At 29.2% G+C, this 19395-nt stretch overlaps 1 protein-coding gene across 1 annotated transcript; it reads left to right on the top strand.

The window, feature by feature from the left end:
- The first annotated feature begins 8397 nt into the window (after window positions 1-8397).
- Window positions 8398-17756, top strand: LOC133817329 (probable LRR receptor-like serine/threonine-protein kinase At1g07650). Its single transcript, XM_062249816.1, has 24 exons — window positions 8398-8695; window positions 8983-9151; window positions 10464-10535; window positions 10642-10710; window positions 10802-10873; window positions 11261-11332; window positions 11425-11496; window positions 11951-12022; window positions 12104-12175; window positions 12254-12325; window positions 12429-12500; window positions 12646-12717; window positions 12802-12867; window positions 13195-13260; window positions 13333-13371; window positions 13500-13552; window positions 14265-14644; window positions 14725-14920; window positions 15062-15214; window positions 15648-15766; window positions 16308-16518; window positions 16609-16849; window positions 16938-17085; window positions 17178-17756. Exons 1-24 carry the CDS (start codon window positions 8584-8586, stop codon window positions 17583-17585), a joined length of 3078 nt encoding a protein of 1025 aa, XP_062105800.1. The 5' UTR covers window positions 8398-8583; the 3' UTR covers window positions 17586-17756.
- Window positions 17757-19395: the final 1639 nt, after the last annotated feature.

The raw sequence follows: 19395 nt of genomic DNA, 5'->3' as shown, positions 1-19395 counted from the left end.
TTGGTATATAAATAAGTTGTAACTTAAATTTTTTTTTATATGATAGAATATATTCTGGTAATTTAGGACATCTTGTAAATTTTTAAGAAATTCTGAATAATTTAGGGTGTCAAAATATAGTTTCAAATAATTTCCTAAAAATTTGTAAAATGTTCTAAATAACTACAATATACATTATCATATAAAAAAAATCGATTACAACTAATTTATGGACCAAAAAATAGCAAAAGAACACACCAGTGTGTACAAAAGAAAGAGCATACAACAACCGCTTCCTATATATATATAATATAGGTAAATTCTATAATGCAAGTTGTATTTTTGGATGTAATGTTACACTTTTTATTTTTTTTTTGCACCTAGATGATTTTTGGCATAATCTTTTTAATAATCATGTACATTGTATTTATTTAGAGCATTTTATAAATTTTTAAGAAATTATGAATAATTTATCTTACTATTCATATAATTTATGAGAAGTAATATACTTAAATTTTATTTTTGATACTATAAATTATTTAGAATTTTTTAAAAAAATACATATAAAGTAGTCTACGCGAATCCGCGTAAATTTATCTCTATGTTTTATTATTAAAAGAAAAAAAAGAAAATGAGACTAAAAGTCGGAATTTAAAAGGTTCTACAAAATTTTTAACAGTTGCCATCATCTAAAATAGTGTGGATACCCATGCTCATAATGTTACATATGGATCCAAACAAAGAAAAGAGACTACTTTTGCAGAGAGGTACTACTAGCTAGATAGATTGAGTGGTAAAGAAATATAAATATAAATATATATAAAAAAAATGCATTGTTAATGTTAGAAAATGATTTGTTATAATCCTTATTAAATAGTAATTTTTTATAACTATTCATGGTTAAATAATAATCCCTAGACATTTTTAAATTTAGGGATTTGGACCTCCCACCACGAGCCATTTTGTCTTAAAATACAAAAATAAGTAAAGTTATTAACTTAATTAATTGTATGAGATATCATTTAAATAGTTTAAACACTTGAACATTATTTACACGTCAAAAAAATAAATATTCCATTCCAAACCAATAACGTTAGCTATGAACTATGTAACAGTAATAATAGAAACAGAATTCATTTATGGCTGCCAAACCTATAAAAGTAAAAAAAAAAAAAAATCATATGACCTGTCACTAACTTATAACCAAGTCATATATGTATAGATATACACACTTCACTATATGTTAAATAAAAAAACGCGTAGAAGAATTTGGTTGGATTAAAGTAATGAATACGAACCAATAATTACAAAGAAACGTTGACTCCTCTCCTTTTCGACTGCTGTCTGTCATTTTATTAATCTATAAATCTTTTTAGCTTTTGTTGATAGGAGACTTTGACCATACTAGTCTATATATTTGGGATTTTGAGAGAGAAAGACAACCCTTTCACACTAAAAATTAATAAATTATATATTTAACATCATTTTTAGTATTATAATTCAATGCATAATTGTAAAAATTGTTATAAAATTTAATATTTCATTAATGTTAATTTGATATTTATTAAAAATGTATAAGATGTAATAATTTTTCTTTATATTTTATTGTTGATGGTATAAGGTAAAAATAAAATAATAAGTTAAAAAGTATAGCATTTAATGCAAATAAATAAAAATAATACTAAAATAATAAACATGACATAAAAGTAAATAAAAAAGTACAGCATTTATGCTCTTGCAAAATATGCACCATGTTATATTGTGTGTCAAATTTGACCCAATTTTTAGCATTAGCCAAATTTGGCACACCATTGGAGCAAGTTTTTTTTATAAAGTGAGTTATATTTTAACAATGCATCATCAATTTGGCACTCCATGGGAGATACTCTTAATATATAGATAATTGCTTAGAGGCATACTACAAGGAAATGACATATTGTTATTAGTGTAATCTAATATTGGGTCCCACATATTTGAATTTAATATCTATTATGGAATATCGCTAACCAACCATAGAGTATCACCTCATGTGGTGTTGGATATCTCACTTTAAAGATATAAATCATTCCATACCATATTTATTATTTTCTTTTTTAACATAAGAACTTAAAAATCAAAGCTTTCTTGATCTAGATCCTCATTAATGGTGGTCCACATTATAGATAAGACCGAAAAAGAAGAATTTAGTAGTATAAATATGATCATTACTTCATGCTTGGTTAGGCCATATGCAATCAGACCGTATTACGGCAATATATGTCGTGGAGAGCTCAAATCCATCTCTAACTCAACTCCAAAAATCCCCCCATTTACCCGTTGATGAACAGTGCCACGGCATATATGCCGTGCACTGTTCACACGTCATTTTTTTTTTTTTTAATTAAATCTATTTATATCTTATATATATATATTTATATATATAAACATATGAGTATTATGTGGGTTTATATTTTATGTTGAGTTTTTTAAATTATAAATACACATATAATTTAATTTTTTAAATAAAATTTCAAATATTTCATAATTAATTTTTTATATAATTTATTTTAATTTGTGTGAAAATTCTTACTCTACACTATAAGAAATAAAATTAACATTGAAATTGATTAAATATATAAAAGATAATTAAAATATTACAAACTTACATTCTAATATTAAAATCAAATACACCAAACATAAAATGGAAAACAATATATATATATATATAGAACACAAGACAAACTAAGACATACTTCTAATAATTTTAAAAATTATTCTCAGTTTCGCCAAGATAGTCATAATATTTATGAAATAAGTTTCATATAATTAATAATGACATTTTTACTTAATTGATTAATTAAATAATAAAAGAATAAAAAGAATATTCTATTTTATTAAAAAATAATATAATAATAAATAATATATTTTTTGGTGTAATTTTTGGTGTTGTGATTGGAATAGAAAAAAAATATGGTGTTAAGATTCTTTAGTTTTGGTGTTGGTGCAACACCATAATGGGGTAATAGGTTGGAGATGTTCTTACATGTTTAAAATGTAAATATATAGGGCTTGGTTGCGATTGCTTCAAACTTTTTTACTTTTTAACATTTTATAAGCTATTCCCTCCAAAACTACTTTTATAGTTTGATGCATATATTTACTTTTATGGCTTAGGCTAGAAGAGCTTTTTAAGAGATAGATATTATAATATAGGGAAATCTACCCATAACTTTAGAATAACTTTTACTTTTTCTAATGCTATAAGTGATTTTAGAAATATTCCCAAGCAATGCCATATTTGGAACATTTTTTTCATACTTTTATAGTCATTTTTGCATTTTGGTTGCGTTTTTTTAAAAAGAAATAAAATTGATGTCGTTCGATAGTACATTGATAAATACCTAAATATTAATGTTTTTGAATGAACTAAAAAATCCGAAGAATTTCAATAATTTTTTTATGTGGATCTTTGATGCATATAATAATTTTATTATAAACTTTTAATAGACTCTGATGCATCCTCTATGGGATGTCTAATTCATGCATAACTTAGGACAATTTGATAATTTTTTTATGAATGTAATCATGTAAGATATAGAAAAATGCTTCTATGATGCTTTTTTTGTGTGTTTGATGCATTTTATGTCATGTGATGATTTGGATAGATTGCTCGTTTAAGTTTTTTTTTTTCGGGTTTGAGTTTGTGAAAGAGGTCGGGGAAAATGGTAGTGCTTAGTGATGCAAGGAGAAGGAGAGGTGTTCGACCGAGAGAGAGAAATGTGAGAAGTTTATGTCAAGGGTAATTTTGTTTAAATTTGGAGCATAATTTTTAAACTTCTGTATTCATTAAGGAGTACATTTTTACAATATAAGTGCTCTTTATGCATAAAATCTCAAATTTCTCTATTAAATTTAGAATATTTGTATATGATTTTATGCGAGAATTTCTTCATAAGATTAATTATATGATTTAAAAGATTTGTATGTGATTTTATCCGATAGTTTCTTAATAAGGTGAATTATATGATGTCATTATCCACCACAATTAAACTTAGAAATTTGATAAGACACTATGATTATTGATATTTAATCAACAAGTTTTGATGGAGCATATACATAATGCATATGGTTACTATGTTCCTTTTTATTTTTTATTTTTCTAATAAGTACAAATAACACATGCAATAATTGGAATGGAATATGGAATTGATTTACATGGTATTTTAAGATAGACATATCACATATGGCCATTTTTAGATTATGGATAAAAAAAGAAGCCTAAGTTATATACTTCTTCACTAGCTATGCTAAATTCATGAAAATTGTAATAATAACCATTGTAGTAGCTAATTATATATATAAATATATATATATATTTATATTAAATGTAAGTACCTAAATCTATACCTATTACCAAGAACATTATACATGTCACGTGGCAGACATATTGGTAGGAACTCAAAGAAAAAATAGCACAATTAATTGCTGCTCGTTGTAAACCAAATATTACAATGGACAACTTGTAATTATTAACTGCAAAGGAAAATTAATTAATTATTTATTTGTATAAAGTTGAATTCAATTAAAGGAAAATAATATAAGCTTAGAGCAATCCCAATAGCTGCTTTAAAGTAGTCCACATGTAAAAAAGAAAAAAGCTAAATGACTTAATATCTACTCCATCCATCAGTTCCTCTAAATATATATGTATAATAACTTATTACTAAACTCAATAAATTAGATTCTAAATGTAACTAAGCTTAAATTAGCTATGTAAATATTTTTTAATATTTTTTTTCCTTTCTCTCTCCCATTAGCAAATTTTTTATTTTTTAATATGTTTTTTTTTACTTTAACCATTAAATGAAATTTATAAATATAATATTTAAATTATGTAAAAAAAATATAAAGGAGTTGATATATAGTGTAATATAAAAATGTGAGGTAAAATAAAAAATAATAGGATTTTAATAATGTATTTTGATAAATAAAGTAGACTATCAAGAGTGCTCTTCGTCTTGAGATCTAATTAATTTAGCCTTTTCAAATAAAGTAGACTAAGTTAACTTTATATAGCTGATTTTGTAGACCAGCCTCAGCTCCAATGCATTTGTGAACATTGGTGACTTTAATGCAATGTATGTATCTATTTAGGGCAAATATACTTACCATTATCTGTCTCTGTGTCCATAGGGAATCGCAACGTTCTTATTGCGAATTGTCTTCTCCACCGATAGAAAGTTCTTGCCCTCTCTATCTCTCTCTGGTTCTCTGCCATTTATAGCTTAGATTTCTTAAGTTTCTTTTTCCCCTTCTTTCTCTAAAGTATGGGAAAATAAAGCTACGTGTTTATTTCTGGGTAAAAATAAATTAGAAATGGTATAATATTTTTAAAAAAATTAGTTTGTTATTAATTATTCTGTTTTTTAAAATTATTTATTTAAAATGCCATGTATAAATATTTATATGCATGTATAAATATGAATGTAACAAAACGTGACATGTTTCAATTGTAGTTGTCAATTGCTGTTAGTTCAAGAAAAAGGAAAAGTGAATCATCTATTAATAAGTAGTCGGTGAATTTGTGTTGGTTTCAATAAATGAAAAATGGTCAATAGGAAGCAAAGATGGTTGTCAACTTGTTCTCCCTATTATTTATGATTTTATATTTAAATTTAGTAAACTTTTTTTTTTCTTCTTCTATAAAAAAAAATACATTCTTTTAATAATATCTTTATTATTTTTTAGGTTAAGTACTGTATTATAGTTTGTAATTTATTTAATTGCTTTGTTGTAAAGAGGAGTATGTAAGTTGACACAAGAAAATACTAAGGACAAAATTATATGTAAACCACAGTGTTTGATAAACAACAATAAGAAAATAAATGAAAATAATGTTTTTAGGTGAATAAGACTGATAGGTGTCGTTTGGTTGGAATGAATGAAAATTGATGAATAAGAATGAGAATGAGAAAATAAATAAAAATATAATGGAATAAAACTTAATATGAATAAAAAAATTGATAAAAAATTATTAAATTTTTTTCAAGCTTGCATTGGAATAATCTTTTCTTTCATTTTCAAATGGATTAATAATCATTCCACAAAAATGATGGAAAAATCATTCTATTGGAATGACATTCCAATACTCTAAAATACAACCAAACAAAGAAATAAAATTAAAATTGATTCATTTCCATTATATTTTATTACCCACAACCAAACATCACCATATTTCTGAAAATTTTGAAGACTTAGAAAATGTGATCATTGAGTATTTTTTAAAACTATAAATTGAGTTTTCAAATCAAAAAGTGAGGACACAAATTATCTCATACAATTTTTCTTGCAATAGGTCATATTTATATTTATAAGGATAGGTAAACATTTTGTATCATGTGTTTTTATAAATTATCATTTTGGTACCTTATGTTTACAATAATGCTCATAAATTTGGTATCTTGTATTTTAAAATCGTACATATTTAGTACTCTAAACTCAAAATTAATTAATAATTTTTTACTAATTTAATCAAATCGCTCTAAATTATATGTGTTTCAAATTTAAATTTAATTATTTAATTACATATAATATTGACAAAATTATATTTATCAAATCTGAGTTTAGGGTACCCAATATATATGATTTTAAAATATAAATTACCATATGAACATTATTGAAAAAATAAGATACCAAAATAATATTTTGCAAAAACGCAAGATATCAAATAATTAAATTTCTTATTTATAATAATAAAAAGAAAATAATGGATTGACCCAATCTAGTTGTACGGCTAAATACATTATTCAACATTTCATATTAAAAAATATCCTCCTTTAAATATCTCCAAGAATGATCATAATTTTATTTTAAAAGTGAAGTTCTACATTTGCTAGCTAGCAGGCAATCATTACCATTGGGTACTGACTTATTTATAGGGTCCTGGATTAAAGGTAGGTTAGGTCCTTAGGACCCCTTAGCCCAATCGCCCACTTTGTAAAATTTTATATATAAAAAAATATATTATTTTCATCCCATTATTTTTATGGAATACATAATGTGTTTTATTAAAAGAGAATTTAGATTTTATGTTTTACAAAATAATATCATAAACTTATTTTTTATTAAAATATTTTCAACTATAAAATTATTTATTGGATCGTTAGAGATGAGAAGAGTTTACATTAGTAGAGAAGGTGATCGCGATGAGCTAAAAATGAAATATAATATTTAAAAATATTTTGACCAAATTTGAATCTACGGTACTATTTTGATTAATTTTATAAAATATAATATCTAAATTGTCATATAACAAAACACTGGAGCCAATAGCATATTCAAATAAAACACTTAGGCCAAACTGATGTTTTCTTTATAAAAAATTATAATTATATAATTTTATTAAAATTTAAAATAAATTATGGCCCCTAAATTTAATCTTTATTTATTTCAAAAAATATATATTTAATCATTAGGGTCTCAATAATGTCAAAGCTGATATTCGAGTACCTATCTAGGTGCAATACTATTATTATTATTTTTTACAAAACTAAAAATCTCATCTGTAATTGTTTGAAAATAATTGTTCAAACTGTATTAAAAGAAATTTAAAATAGTATAACCTTTTATATAATTAAAATATTTTGCTTTTATTATAACAAAATAAGAGTATTGATAAGTTGTAAGTATGAATATAGTATTATGTCAAAAATTATTATAGATTCAAATCTTTGCAACTTAGTGTTTAATCTAAAGAATAATTCTCTCCATTCTTAATGCCTAAAACATCATTTAGAAAAGATAGCTAAAAAAGAATGTGATGAAATATATGATTAGAATTTGAGTGTATATATAAAAAAAAAAAATACCCTAACAAGCAGTAAAATACAAAAGAATTTCTGCATATGGAAACTTAACTCATCCACTCACTAAACCTGTGACTAAAGATAGGGAAGCCGTTTTCTTACTCTTAATTATGAATCTGGTTGACCCAAAAATGGCATTATGAATCAAGACTTGAAAATTGACCAATCAACCCATCTCTCTCTCCAATCTTTTTGTTCTATTTTACTACTATTACTATTCTTTTAAGCATAAACTTTTATTTCTTGCCTTTGAAAAACCATGTTACATTAAGCAAAATATACATCTCCAAGTACTAGCCATTCACACTAATTAAATTTGAACCAACTCCCAACAATACTTTGTTTCTACAAGAACTTTTGTAATATCTTGTCCATATTTTTCACAAGCTTTATATATTTTTATTTTATATATGGAGAGAGGATAAGAGCCACACGTATCTATAATTCCATATAAAGACAAATAGTTTTACGCATTGATGAATTTGTGATTATAAGCTTTTGTTTTTTAAATAAAGGGAAAAAAAAAACCATTATAAAGTCTCCATCCACACATACCAAAACTAAGAGTTTTATTATTTGTATTGTGTGTGTTAGCGCCACTGTCCCACTTACCAGTTTCTTTCTATGATATAATAATAGTAAAGACGATCTCTTTTATTTTTTTCTAGTCTCCAAAGCTGGATGTGAGATATTAATATTGATACTAGAGACAGTGTATTAAGTTTCAGTGGAAAAAATTAAACCAAGAATTTGACCGAAAATGGGAGCTGATTTCATAGTACTGCGGAATCTGTTTCTCTTCTCTACCACTTTATTTTGCATATTTGCAAGTTTTGGATTGGCAGCCTCAGCTAAACTTCACATCCAAGAAGGTACTTTCCCTTAAACTTCATTGAATTCCCATTTAGTTTCTGAGGAAACAAAGATGAGAAAATGGTTCATGGGTAGTGTTCAATTTGTGCTTGTTCAAGCTAAAGTTTTGAGCTTTTCAATCAACTAAAATGGTGAAGATTGTTTTTCTGGGTATTTCAAAATTGCCCATTTGGTTTTATCCCCAAAAGGTTTTGTTTTTCCTTCATTTCTCAAGAAACTAACAGGCACTGTTTCATTATGCTTCGTTTTAATTCATTATTGGTTCTGGGTTTTGTTAAATGAACAGTGAAGGTTCTGAACGAAATAGGAAGAAAGCTAGGGGAGAAAGATTGGAATTTTGGGAAAGATCCGTGTAGTGAAGAAGGAAGCTCGAAACCAATAACTGGTGGGAAAGGGAGCTCAGTGATCTGTGACTGCACTTTCAATAACAATTCCACTTGCCACATCGTAAGCATGTACTGATACTCTTACTCCAAATCTCTCTCTCTTTCTCTATTCTTCTCAGAGTTCATACTATTTTGTTCATTACTTTATTTGGAGTGAATTTGTATTGGTTCTTGGTCAACCTCTTATGGGGCATGCTTTTTTAATTTTGTATTTCTGCAACTTTTTATTTTGGATCCGTGAAGAGAGACGAGGCAAAACGACTAATGAGTTGTCTTTTGAGACTTTTTTTCAGAGAAAAAAGGAAAGGCACGTGGGTTTTGCTGTTGAGAATTTGAGATATTCATTTGTTTAATGTTTAATTGAAGAATCCAGCATGATGAAAGGAAAATAAATGGAATTATATGTTTATTAATTTAGTATGAATGAGATAATCAATATCTTAATAAGTAGATGTGATTGTACGACAACAAATTAGTCGTCGTTATGGCTCTTCATTCTGTTTACATGGTAGTTTTTGATTCCTTTGAGTGGAAATTATACCACTTTTTTTTGCCACTTGTTACTTATATGAGAATTTCTATTTGTTAATGTTTTTATGACTTTAGATTTCCATATTAATGGATAAGTTAACAAATAAATTATAGTTTTTCACATAATTAAATTGTACTTAAGAAAAATTAATCAGGTTAAAAAACCGTAATAATTATGGCTTTTTGAAAGTTAACTTATTAAAACTTAGTTAAGCCATTTTTTATATATATTTGTTATTGAAATTCCATATTTTTAAAAAATTTCAATCTTTTGAGAGAGTTGGCTGCTCTTGGTGGTGGGCCCGCCCAAAGAGAATTTTACCTCTTGCTAAAAGCACACCAATGGAATGGAACGTTGACCCAGTCCATGAGAAATTGACTGGTGTTGTACTGGTGGTGACTGCAGTCAGCTGTCTCACAGCTTAATTTTCCATGTGAAAATGAAAATTTATCAAATGAAATGAAGAGAAATATATCAAATGTTAAATGTATATGCTTCAAGTACATTAATGGAAACTCTTACACACTAGTGCACAATGATTTGCTGCACTGTGACTAAGTTTGCTTTACAGACTGGAAATTGTTAGTTGGCTAAACTGTGTCTTTTAACATTCACAATTGCTAAGGTGAAATGGGGTGTTGCACTTATAGGGTGGAGAATTAATTGATAGTTGTGTTAGTAGTATTTTCTGATGCAAGTTTAATTAAAGAGTTTTATTTTATTTGGTCTGATTAACGACAAAGATGAACAAGTAAGCTATGAATGAGGAACTTTAAGCCAAAAAATTTGTATCCAATGTAGATATTTATAAATGTTTTTAATTGATGTACTTGAAAAATAACATTGCAGTGCTTTGAAGGGAATGAATCTATCAGCTCCTGTTCCAGCAGAGTTCTCCAAGTTTTCTCATCTTAAATCATTGTGAGTGAAACCAGTAATCCTATCTGATATGAACTGATTTTACCTTTTTCCATTTTATCTGTCAATCAATCCTCACTCACCAGTTTTGCTTGTTCTTCTCTTACAGGGATTTGAGTCGAAACTACTTGAATGGATCTGTTCCTCGAGCATGGTCTTCTATGCGCTTGACTGACCTGTAAGCAACCACACTTTATTATTTCCTTTTCAAAGCTTATATTAATCCGAGGAAGCTAACTAATTTCTTGTTTTGCTGAATGTGTATGCAGTTCTTTTATGGGGAACAGATTGTCTGGTCCATTTCCAAAAGTTCTAACCAATATTACCACCCTCTTGAACCTGTATGTTGAGTCCTTATGATAAATTTTTATATTGTTAATGGTGTATATAGTATTATAAAGAGTTGTTGGTTTATATTTGATTTTCATATTATCTGAGGTACATACTCCTTTCCAACCAAGTGTATTACTGATCAGAGCACTTTTCTAACCTTTTCATTCCAAGAGAAACTTCCAAAATGAAAATAACTTTCGTAGAAAGAAAAAGCTTAGCATATTATTGACGTGAATTAAGAAAGAAACATTGTCCAACTTGTTTTCGTTTTGTGATATTGGTCTTGCCACCCTTTCAACTTTACTTTTGAAATACCTCATAAGATTTGTTTATAACATATATATACATATTTTGCTGAAAAAAAAACTAATATATTGATACATGTGAAACTACAGGAGCATTGAGGGGAACCTATTTTCTGGATCTATTCCTCGAGAAATTGGAAATTTGGTCAATCTGCAGAAACTGTAATTTATTATGTACCTCAATTTTTATTTTATTTTTCATTACTATTTTCCAACTGTTGATTTTAACAAAAGCTATCATTACCTTTCTTCAGTGTTGTATCTTCAAATGGTTTCACTGGAGTATTGCCAGTGGAATTGGCCAAGTTGATCAACCTAACTGATGTGTAAGTTTGTCTATTTTTTTTTAATCAGTCTTTAGCTTTGTCGACCAAAACAGGTCAATCAAAATTTTATATCACCACATAAGATATGGGGCAAGCTTTTTCTAGCTCCTGCTAATACTAGGCCAGTTTATCACACCAGTACTTAAAAGCTTATGTGTACAGTTTATGTATGGCCACAAGTATGCCTATAAATGTTTTTTATATGCGACTTTGTGCTGGAGGGAAATCTAATTATTATAGTAGCATAAGAGTAGATGTACATACATACACAAATATACATATCCATCAGCACAAATATAACCTTGCATGTATACAGATGTACATTCTCATTATGTGTATATCAAAAGCTTCAATTTTTTTGAAAAAAAAAAATTGTTAGAATTTGATCATGCAAGCTTGTAAACAATGATTTTCAAGGAACCATATTAAATTATTTTTCCTGTGTATATTTTAGGAGGTTTTGTGACAATAATTTCTCAGGCCGAATACCTGATTTTATTGGAAAGTGGACGAAGATTGAAAAACTGTAAGTTTCTGTTTGTTTATTTTTATTTCAATTCATAGTGCAATTTCTTGCTGATCCAAAAGTTTTCACTGCATGTTGCAGGCATATACAGGGTTCCTCCCTTGAGGGGCCTATTCCTCCTAGCATATCTGCCTTGGCAAGACTGACGGATCTGTATGCAGCTTTCACTTTTTAGTGTTCTCTTCTTTCAAATTATATGAGCATATGACTTAGCTTTTTCTCTAATGTTAGGAGGATAAGTGACTTAAAACACAAAGGGTCACCTTTTCCACCATTGATTAAAATGGAGTCTATGAGAACACTGTGAGTTGGACTCCTTGCCAACAAGACTTTTTTTATATGATTTAATCCTCTCAATTAACCTACTGTAACTGATAGAAATGAAAATATTGATTTTGTGATTCAGGACACTGAGGAAGTGCTTACTTCATGGTAATCTCCCTGACTATATTGGACAAATGACAAAATTGAAGAGCCTGTAAGTAATCAAAGAAGCATATTGGACATTGCTATTACCTAGAGAGACTGATTTGGGCTATTACACTTCGAATTTGTTTGATACATTCCATTTTTATGTTCTGTTGTTTATGGATACTGATTCGCGCTTTGTCTTGTCAATATAGCGACCTCACCTATAATGAGTTGACTGGGGAAATTCCTGCCTCTTTTGGGCAGCTGTCAAAAGCAGATTCCATGTAAGCCAGAGGAATGACCTAAACCTACTTGCATGCAACCCCATTCTCATTAATGCTATACAATGTTTATTTTCTTTTGTTTAGATTTTTGACAGGGAACAAGCTTACTGGAAAATTACCAGGCTGGGTGCTTGGAAGAAATGACAATGTGTATGATTTCTTCTTTGGCTCATTCTTCAATTCATATATCTCCTTATGGTGTAGGATTTCTGGCTTCATTTTTGCTTGGTTCCAGTTACATAACCTTTGTAGTTTTTAGGAGTTGAAATAGAAAGGATGCACCAATGATACAATATAATTAAGAAATGGTCGTCACAAACTCCAATATTTTATTATTACACAAAATTATTAGATGAAGAATGAAATTCTTAATTTACAACACTATGTTTTCCTTTTGTAAAACACTGATTCAGCATCACCATACTGATTTTCTAATTTTATTTATTTATTTATCTAACTTCTTTTCTTCTTTTGCAGGGATATCTCTTACAATAATTTGACTTGGGATAACTCAAGTCCTACAGAATGTCCCCGAGGAAGTGTGTAAGTAACGAATAGCGACATCTAATATTTTCTTCCAATCTGTGGTTACTAATACATTGTGTGTTTATTCAGAAACCTTGTAGAAAGCTACTCCTCTTCAGCTGATAAACTGTAAGGACTTATATGTACATAATTTAATATATTTCTCAATCTGTATATATAATTACTTTTGTTTTATTAACTTCCATTGAAAGCCCTGTTTACCTCCAAGTCATAAGTAGCGTGTATGTGTGTTGCAGAAAAATCCATCCATGCCTAAAACAAAATTTTCCATGTTCTTCGGGAAATCATGGTAAGTATATAACTCTGTAAGTTTTCGATGCTCATTTTTTGCTGATCAATCAAGTGTTTTATTGTAAACTAAGTCAAACAAATTTAGTTAACCTTCTTTTTACCTTACTAATATTCAAAAAGAAAAAGAATAGTCCTGTTAAATTTTGCAAGGGTGATCAAATAAAGCTTATTTACTGGGTACTGCCAATCATGATCATGGGATGATTAGAAATAAAATATGAAACTGATAAGCAATATTTTGTATAATTGTAGTGAAAAAAGATAGATATGAAGTGTTCAAAAGTTTGAAATAACTTCTTCTAAAGTGGAAGAAAAATTAAACGAATTTCCATATCAGCTCTTGCTAATCTATCATTCTTCTGTATAATGTTTAAATGCATAATAACATTAGATGGTGTGTATTCATATGGGAGCATAATAGAATGTGTGTCAAATTTAGCATTTTGACATTATAGCATGCCCAATTTAGCATTGGCATTTAAAGATGTCCTTAGGTGTGAAGTTGTATTTTTCAACAAGAAAGTACATTAATTTACCACCCTATTTTGGTATAAGATGCACTGCTCTTCCATCAATGTTTTCATTTCATGGAAGAATTTTTTTTGGCAAATGAATCAAATGTACTCTTCTGCAATGTATAGTTGTCTAATAGGATGTTTAAAATCCTTGCAAATCTTAGGCCATTGATGATATTTTTTTAATTGAAACAGATCGATATTCTTTGCACATTAATTGTGGCGGAAAGGAGGTAAACATCAATGGGCAGCTTTTTGAGGCTGATAGAGAACAAAGAGGTGCTGCAATGTATTATTCGGGCCAGGACTGGGCATTGAGCAGCACAGGGTACTTCGTGGACAATGACATGGATGATGATATCTATACTCTGACCAATACTTCTGCTCTTAACGTCTCAAGGCCCATTTCCGAGTTATATACAACAGCACGTGTCTCTCCTCTCTCTGTCACCTACTATGGGCTCTGTCTCATGAATGGAAACTACACTGTAAGGCTTCACTTTGCTGAGATCATATTCACTAATGACAGGTCATTGTTGAGTCTTGGAAAGCGCATTTTTGATGTCTATATCCAGGTAACTAAAATGACTCTAAGACATGGTAGAGTCCACTGTTTGTGAGTAGTAAGTTATTCAGCTAATTCTTTTGCATATAGGAAAAGTTGGTCCTGAAAGATTTCAATATAAAAGAGGCAGCTGGTGATGTTGGTAAACCCATTGTGAAGAATTTTACAGTATCTGTCACAAGTAATACACTAAAGATTCACTTTTACTGGGCTGGGAAAGGGACAACAGGAATCCCAGAGAGAGGGTTCTATGGTCCTCTGATTTCAGCCATTTCAGTAGATCCTAGTAAGTGCCGTGAATTCCCAATGTACCTCACATTTCTATTAATATATTGTTGTGGAGAAGAAACTTCTGGCATTGAAATACTTACATATGTATAGTCTTTTCTTTTTCTTATCAAATTGTCTACAACTTACCCTTTTGCAGACTTCAAACCACCTTCACCTTCAGCTATAGGTAAAAAGATTAATGTCCTGTCAATTGGGGGGATATTGGTTACTTCCCTATTTCTTGGCCTGCTAATCTTAGTCATTCTGAGGAGGAAGGGCTGCCTGGGAGGAAAAGCTTCCACAGACAAAGGCATGAACTTACAAACTTCAAACTCTACAAGCTTAAATTACTCAACTCATAATTTCAAAAGAAGTCCCTTCTAGTAATTATATTGCATGACTTTTTTATGTCCAACTGTTACTAACACAATGGCTGCGCAGAATTTGTAGATCTCGAATAAATAACATGATCATAATTCAATCTTTAAATTTAATTAAAAAAAACCATATAAGACTGGAATGTTTTCTCCTTCCTTGGCATTGGAAGCTCACTTTTAGCTCCTGCATGGGAGAATACTCTTGAAACTAGTTATGCTAGCTTTTGGGAGTTCAAGATGAATTTATAATGAAAACGAAAATCGTATTTTTTTTTCACTCTCAACAAAGATTATGGCAGAATTCTACTAATTTTTCTTTTCTTTTCTTTTCAAATCTCAATTGTTTCTCTTTCACATCTGAAACAGAATTCAGAGATATGGATATGCAAACTGGGATATTCACTTTGAGACAGATAAAGACTGCAACAACAAACTTTGATGCTGCAAACAAACTTGGGGAGGGAGGTTTTGGTGCAGTGTACAAGGTAATTGTAATTTGTATGTTACTTTATGCTTGTCTTTGTTTTTTTCTTTCTACTCATTGTTCTTGGTCATTTTAAATTTGTTGCAAGTGAAAGTAAAAACTGCTTCTGCAAATGAATATTGTCCTTTCCAGTCTAATTGGTTAGACTATTTGGAAGTTTAGGAGTAAATGCTGTGGAAGATTTTGTATTTTGCTGCAGAAACTACTGATTAAACTTGATAAATTCTGCCACTTCAATACCTGTGGCAGAGCACTACTCCCCTTCCAGTTTCATTGGGGTTTTGAGATAGTAAATCTATATTATCCATCGGTATCTCTTGGATGTACATTAACATCTTCATAGCAATGTCTTAATTCTTACTGGGTTTTGTATGTTAAAATCTGTACTTTGTAGATGCTGCAATCGAAGAAAGACCATGTGCAGTGCGGCAAGAATTTGTCATAATTTTAGAGCGACTACTTTCAGCACTTAATATGTAACTAGTATGTTTTTTTTGTAGGCAAAACTAACCATCAATGGGAACTCTATTTTTTCAATGCAGGGTCAATTATCAGATGGCACCATAATTGCAGTAAAGCAGCTCTCATCAAAATCAAAGCAAGGAAATCGTGAATTTGTGAATGAGATAGGGATGATTTCCGCCCTGCAACATCCAAATCTTGTAAAGCTACACGGCTGTTGTGTTGAAGGGAACCAGTTGATTCTGATTTATGAGTACATGGAAAACAATTGTCTATCCCGAGCACTTTTTGGTAAGTCCATCAGTTCTCTTAGCTGTGTTGCTGCTTAAATAGAAATCACCTCAAAAGGAAGTTAACATAACTTTTTCTAATCATATACAGGGAAGAACCCATCTCATAGACTGAGATTAGACTGGCCTACCAGGAAGAAAATTTGCATGGGTATTGCTAGAGGTTTGGTCTATCTCCATGAAGAGTCCGCGATAAAAATTGTGCATAGGGACATCAAGACAAGCAATGTGTTACTCGACAAGGACTTCAATGCTAAAATTTCTGATTTTGGCTTGGCAAAGCTCAATGAAGGAGACAACACCCACATCAGCACTCGGATTGCCGGGACTATGTATGTGTTTCTATACATAAAAAAAACTGCCCGAAATTAGTTTATATTTCATCATACTAAAACCTCTTTTCGACTGTGGTTCCTGCAGTGGTTATATGGCTCCGGAGTATGCAATGCGTGGCTACTTGACTGACAAAGCTGATGTTTATAGTTTTGGAGTTGTGGCATTGGAGATAGTCAGTGGAAAGAGCAACTCGAATTACCGGCCAGACGACTTCGTTTACCTTCTTGACTGGGTAATAATCAATGAACTGTTTCATAATTTCAAACTAGTAGTGTTGATGAAGTATGCTCATGACATAATCAACTTTTTTTTCCTTCATGTTAGGCTTATGTTTTGCAAGAGAGAGGGAATCTATTGGAGTTGGTTGATCCATCTTTGGGATCAGAATTCTCTTCAGAGGAGGCAATTTTAATGCTTAATGTTGCTCTCTTGTGCACCAATGCTTCCCCAACACTTCGGCCAACAATGTCGCAAGTAGTAAGCATTCTCGAAGGCCGAACTGCGGTGCAAGAACTACTGTCTGATCCTGGGTTTTCTTCCACTAATTCCAAGCACAGAAGCTCTAGGAATCACTTCTGGCAGAACCCAAGTCCTACCCTAAGCATGTCAACTTATGGCCCTTGTAGTGATAGTTCTAGCTCTATATACATTGAAACTGAAGACAACAGTCAGCTATTAAGAAATGAAACTGAAGAAAACAGCCAGCTAATAAGTGTTGGTTCTCAAAATTAAAGTTGTACATATGTAGTAGGTGAAAGCAATGCAACTTGAATGCAGGTTGCTTAGTTTAATTTAGAAAATATATTAATATATATTTTAATTATTATATAAATTTAAATAAATAAATAATGTCATATATTATAAAAGAATAAAAGAATGACAAAATGAATTTTAAACCAAAAATATTGTTTATAGTTTTTTGTTTTTAAATTGCCCTACTTATCTTTAGTTAAGGTACAAAGCATTCCACCATAATATTCTTTAGAGCACACATCAGTAATTGTTTATTTTTAATAGAATGATGATATTCTACTTTTACAAATTCACATTTTTTGTACACGTTACATTTGTATATAATGTATTTATAACGTTTATTTATTTAATTATATAAATATATAAGTTAGATTAAGTAATAATAAAAAAGAGTAAAGTGTTTTTTTAAATATACATAAATGATAAAAAAATAATAAAAATTGGAATTATGTATTAGATATTATTACAATAATGATATTTTATAATATTTGAATTTATAACAATATAATTATCAAATACTATCATAATAATGATATTTTATAATATTTCATAATAATGATATTTTATAATATTTAAATTTATATTAATATACTTATTAAATATTTAGTCTACAATATTTTTTTTAATTGGTTTTAAAGGAACCAAGAATTTGTTTTATACATATTTTTTATATATAAAGATTTATATTAAACATATATATATTTAAAAATTAAGAAAACATCACATTTAAATTTTTCATTCCAGATTTGTATAATAATTATCTATCATAAGTACTTATCGATATACTATACTAGATAGAACAACATACAATGCACATCTATTTAGTTTTATTTATAGAATTTTTATTAATTATTTCTGTTAAATTTGTATCATTGTTATATAAATTCAAATAAATAAACAATATTATATATAAAAGAATCAGATAAACATATTAAATGAAAAATTAATCCAAAATGCATATTCTGTTAAATATTTAGAATATTTTGTTAAAGTTAATAAAACAAACTAGGGTATGCACGATGTGGTTTGGGCGAGTTGAACACTTTTTAATACACCACGCCATAAGTGCGGTATAGTAGCTAGAACACACCGTACGATGTGATTTCGTTGCACCAAACCGACCAAACCAAACCATTTTTTGCAATGTGGTTTGGGTGGTTTTCTACGGTGTAAGTGTGTTAAAAAATATATGTGAGATAGAGAGGTGATAGGAAGGAGGCGCAAATGAGATGAGAGATGAAGAAGTTGTTGGTGTGTATGATGTGTTAGAGAATAAAGTTATACCCTAATTTAAGTGGGCTCCTAGTTTTAGATTAGGTTACTAAAAAATGGTATATATGTAAAGTTTAATTTTTTTTAACATATTTGTAAGTATACGGTGCGGTGTGGTGCAAACCAAAATTTTACACCACCAAACCGCGCACCGCACCGCACCACGCGGTTTAGCTAAGATACGAACCATACCGAACCATTCCACTTTTGACACCGCAGTTTACAGTGTAGTATGGTATGGTGCGGTCAGTCGCTACGGTTTACCGGTTTAGATGCTCACCCCTAAAACAAACCGTTAAAATCAATAGTTTCTGTTATCTACCCATTTTTTTTATATAGAAGAGATATTGAATTTGAAATTTAAATTTAACTTATACAAACTTAAAAAAAATGAAAATTAGGATTATCTTTATTGATAATAATAATATTTAAAGTTATATTAATATAATTATTAAATATTTGTAAGATTCTATTAGAATGGACCGAAAAAATAAAAACGGTTAAACTAATATATAAA

This window comes from Humulus lupulus, chromosome 2 (genome assembly GCF_963169125.1).
Source record: "Humulus lupulus chromosome 2, drHumLupu1.1, whole genome shotgun sequence".
Classification (NCBI taxonomy): domain Eukaryota; kingdom Viridiplantae; phylum Streptophyta; class Magnoliopsida; order Rosales; family Cannabaceae; genus Humulus; species Humulus lupulus.
This window is presented reverse-complemented; position numbering and strand designations above follow the sequence as displayed.